The 4837-nt window shown below is 40.3% G+C and overlaps 1 protein-coding gene across 1 annotated transcript; it reads left to right on the forward strand.

Annotated features, from left to right (window-relative positions):
• Window positions 1-142: 142 nt before the first annotated feature.
• SHISA5 (shisa family member 5) lies at window positions 143-3469 on the forward strand (the record flags this gene model as incomplete). The annotated part of the gene is made up of 3 exons (XM_010143697.1): window positions 143-258; window positions 1332-1550; window positions 3390-3469. Coding segments are annotated over 3 exons (415 nt in total), but the record flags the coding sequence as incomplete, so codon positions are not given.
• Between the last annotated feature and the right edge of the window lie 1368 nt (window positions 3470-4837).

Below are 4837 nucleotides of genomic sequence, written 5' to 3' on the forward strand. Positions count from 1 at the left end.
TCTTACTCAAATGCATGTGGTAGTAAGAGTAAGGAATTGGGGGAGAAGCAATGTGTTGGCTACAGAAGGTTAGATTAGGTTAAAGAGTTACAGATCTGTGTGAAAGACTCTCTTAACTGCTTCTGGTGGTATCTCTTTGCAGTCTTGGAACCTTTATTGCGATTGGAGTTATTGTTTGTGCGGTGATTGTAATTACTATTATTCTGTGCCTCACCTGCTCCTGTTGCTGTTTGTACAAAGCATGCCGAAGACCACGGCGTAAGTACCTGTAGATTTATTTACTTTTTCACATCTTTGAACAAGATTTCCTTTTCTTTTATTTTCCTCTCCCCTGCTAAGTTGTGTTCCTGTAAAAGGTGAAAATAATCTTGCCGTACCTCTCTGCTACAGAAGTTGCAATACCTAAAAAAATAAGCATTTAAGCTGCTTCAGAATGTGAAGTTGCAGAGAGAGGTTTTGGAATATTTTTGAAGCGTTTAGAAGTTCTCTTTCCCCAGCTTCCCAGTGGATTTGAGGGGCAGGGGGTTGTGGATTTGTTTGTTTGTTTGTTTTTGTTTAGGTAAGCAGGAGATACGATGAAATTTTATATTATTCCCAGTCTTTTAAAAATATACATGGGAAAAATACACCAAAGGCCCAGGACTGCAGCAGTGCAGTCTTGAGCAAGGTCTATGATTGAAACACAGAGAGAAAGGAGATCTTGAAAACAAATTATTGCTGTTTATTAGAAAGTATTAATACTCCCTTATTCCAATGAAAGAGAGGAACCGATGATCCAACATCATCTCCTACAAAAGTCAATGACTTACTGTGTATTTGCCTTTCTGACTGTTGTTTAGAGAAAGACGTACTAACATGGGTGGATTAGCGTGCCAACAGCTCACAAAAGAAAACTCATTTGGGCAGTGCCTAATAAAGGAGATCTTTATCCCTTAATCCTTAGAAGCAGGTGACATTTAAAAATGAGCAGTTTTCCCAGTCTCACACCAAATGATGGGTAACTTGGCTGCAGGGTTGAGTTCCTGGTTTCTGGAGTCCAAGAAAAAAATTCCTTGCTCTTTGTGGTTGAGAAGCTAGGCGACGAGTTGGCTGCTTTCTCACTGTGTGAAGGCTCTCCTTGCCTCACAGAGCAGTGGAAGGGTATTTAGAGACGTACACTTCTAAATCTTTCGAGGAACTTTGAAAATGAAATTGCCCATATTTTGAAGTGAGAAACTGATCTCAATGGAGAATATTGGGGTTGGTTTTTTTTTTTCAATACTGTTATTGGCTGTCCCAGGTGATCTCCTAGAACTACCAGCACTAACCATGTTCCTTTTGCTTGCTTGTAGCTGTTGTGACCACCACTACTTCCACTACTGTGGTTCATGCTCCCTATCCCCAGCAACAGGGAGTGACACCCAACTACCCAGTAGCCCCATACCAAGGATATCAGCCTGTGGCTATCCAGCCACAACCAGGAGTGCCGGTAGCACCGTACCCTGCACAGTACCCTCCCCCTTACCCCATGCAGCCGTCAGGACCCCCAGCTTACCATGAGACGATGGCAGGTAAGGCAGCACTGGGTGTTTCTTCATCTCTTAAATAGGTAAAGAGACAGTTGCTTTCAAGCCAGTCTTGTTTTATTTACATGTATAATTTTCTGTGATTATATTAATGTAAATATAAACAAATCATGTAAAACTCAAATTATGGTGGGTGCTGTAATTCATCCTTGCTGAAATTTCCCCATCCCCGTTTCTGTCAAGCATCGCAAGAGGAGATGTGGTGGAACTGTACTGGCAAAGTTGGGGGGGTGGGGTGGGGAACGGGACTGTCAGTGGATCCAGTAGAATGTTTTACTAATTCAGTTGAAATTCTGTATTAAAATCAAAGTCCAGTTAATGTATCTGTGAGTGTTTCTAGATATCCTTTCTAGTCTAATATTTGCTAAGATGTTTCAGTCTACACACAGGTGACATTTTCTAGTAGTGTTTCCCAATGTTTGTAGAGTACAGAGTCTCTGATCATCTTCAGATAACTAGCGTTAAAATTGTCGGAATCTTTTTTCCTCTGCTTTTCCTCTTTCACAGGATTTTTTTCATGCAGCATTTTTGTGGCTATTACGACTTTCTGCTTCCCCTGGTAATAGATGTTCTCTGAACAACTGGCTCCTGGCTGTTCAGAGGCCAAAACTAGGCTGTTACCTCTCCTAGGATCCTCAAGCCCTCTTACAGACCACACTGTTCATCCTTCTAAGTAACAAAAATATAATCCTGAATAGTAGATGATGCCCTTAGAAAGTAATTCTTTCATGATAACTCAGATACAGAATGGCTGTTCATGTTCTTAAGCATTTGCAAACCAGTTAGAAATTGCCCATTGACAATGTGCAAAAGCACTGACTTGGCAGGCCTCTCAGCATTATTTTTTTTTCTGCTGTAAACTCTGAAGAAGCTGTGGCGTTTATGGGATTACCCCAGAATGCTTTGACTTCATCTCCATCATGTGAGGGAGCCAATAAACCAGTCATTTTGCTTCTCCTGCTCTCTGGTTTCTCAGGTGGTTGCTGATTTGTTAGTTTTTCCTGGGAAAATGTCAGTTGCCAGCTGAGAACACCTCCTTCTCTTATTTCTCCTGTCTGTTATGCATGGGGCAGTCTCTCAGTTAGGTCACATGCAAGGGAGGGAATACACGGGAGCCAAACCCGCTCACTTTACAAGGTCAGCAGAAGATAATGACACTTGGGCGTTCCAGGGAGCCGATCAGGTGCTGTATTATTCGAACGAACGTGTGCTGTTTGACACACCTGGAAGTGAATGTGCCACTTGAGAGCAGCTTGTCTCAGAATACTGAAAAATAAGGATATCTTCTGAGAGATACACATCTAGTATATAACTCAAACTCTTTCATGTGTTCGGTAGTGGTGGGATACTTGCTTCCCTTATATTTTAATTTTTTAATTAACTCTGTGACACTTTCCAGGGAGGCATTTTCCCCAAATGAATCCTAAGCTGTTTTCTCTAGTCCGCTTTCTTTTGTCCAGTGGTTTATTTTCACCTCCCAGCATGCTATCAGCTATATCCTGTTGTTTGTGCCTCTCTGCCTTCCACAGGCTGTTTTTTGACCAGATCTGTCCCTTTTATTTTTTCGACTATGTTCTCCCCTGAAGGCCAACCTTCAGGTATGCTTGTGGCTGCCACATACACTTAAGCATCAAAAAGCCCCAAACACAAGAAGGAAGTCTTTGTGGTCTTACTCCTGAAATGGAGATGCTTTGTGAGTTGACACAGGCTGTTCTCAGTCCAGTTGTGTGATCAGTTGATCCTCTTAACTGTGTGCTCAAAACAGATGGAGAATTCAGAATGTGAACATCACAAATCTGTTTTTCTTGTGGTTTGCTTTTGCAGCTGGTGCTGGAGCACCTTACGGAGTCAGCCAGCCCCCTTACAACCCTGCTTACATGGATCCTCAGAAGCCCACGTATTGAAAAGATCTTGAACAATCCTTCTGCATACAAAACTTTGAAAAGTATAATTTGTGCTGTTTACACTGTGCAACTGTAGTATATTTTTCTGGAAGACAGCAATCTTTTGTCTTAAGTAAAGTGGAAGTTAATTCAGTATCCCTTTTTTTTTTTTATTGAAAAGATCTTGAACAATCCTTCTGCATACAAAACTTTGAAAAGTATAATTTGTGCTGTTTACACTGTGCAACTGTAGTATATTTTTCTGGAAGACAGCAATCTTTTGTCTTAAGTAAAGTGGAAGTTAATTCAGTATCCCTTTTTTTTTTTAGCAGTATTTTTCTTGCAGAAGTTGTTACTTTATACCTCAAGCAAATATAAAAAGAGATTTTGTTGTATATACAATGAGAGAATCGTGAAGAAAGAGTACTTCAGAAATAAGAACCACAATAACATTTGCTGTGCAATATTTTTTAAAGGAATGGTCCAATATGAGCATTATCAAACACCCAAAGCTGTAGCAATGTTTTGCACAGTATTAAAACATAAAAATTTAATTGTTAAGAAACTACCTGATCAATGTTATGTGTGTTCTGCCTGGTTTGAAGCCACTGTTGTTAGGTAAGCTACCATGTAAAACATTTCATTTACCATTCAAAAGGGAATTTTCCTTTTTCAGAAACACATTTGCCTTCAGTTAAGGGGTAGCAAACCACAGGTAATTGTCTTTCGACTAGTTGTATTTTTCTGTGCTAAATAGCATGGGTTGATAAGCTCCGTGTTTTCTTTTCCAATATCAAGGCTTAGAAACTGTGCCTTCACTGGGTATTTTCTCAGGCTGTTTTAATTTATAGCTAGAAATTAACACCACCACTGAACTCTCTAACACCTAGTAGAACAAAGAGGTCAAAAGCTGAAAACCTGAGATTTTTTAATAAAAATTATTGGACAAGTATTTGTTGTCCAAGTATTATTGGACAAGCTTACTGAAGTCATAGGTTGTTGATGAGTTTTGAAGAAAAATCACCTCCTTAATCATATGTTAAGCAGAAGAGCCTGCTGGTGTTCAGTCCTGCCTCATCGCAGGGAAGGAGAGACGGGGTGTCAAATACGTTGGGGTTTTTTAATGCTTTGGTTTTGTCACTGTCTGTCTCTACTGGGAACTTTAGCTGGAATGACACATTTAACTCAGTCTGCATTTGAAGAATAATATGCCAAGAAATCCCAGTCCAGCACACATCAGAGATTAAACCTCCCTTTTGGCTTCAACATTCCCAACAATCCCATAAATTCCCATAAATAAAGAGCAGAGAACGAGAGGTGAGGGAAAGGAAGAGTGGTAGGGATTGGTCACAGCGAGGTAACGTACTTTCCAGAGGGTAGTGTTGACAG

The sequence above is a fragment of the Buceros rhinoceros genome, unplaced genomic scaffold, assembly GCF_000710305.1.
Source record: "Buceros rhinoceros silvestris isolate BGI_N320 unplaced genomic scaffold, ASM71030v1 scaffold15039, whole genome shotgun sequence".
In the NCBI taxonomy this organism is placed as follows: domain Eukaryota; kingdom Metazoa; phylum Chordata; class Aves; order Bucerotiformes; family Bucerotidae; genus Buceros; species Buceros rhinoceros.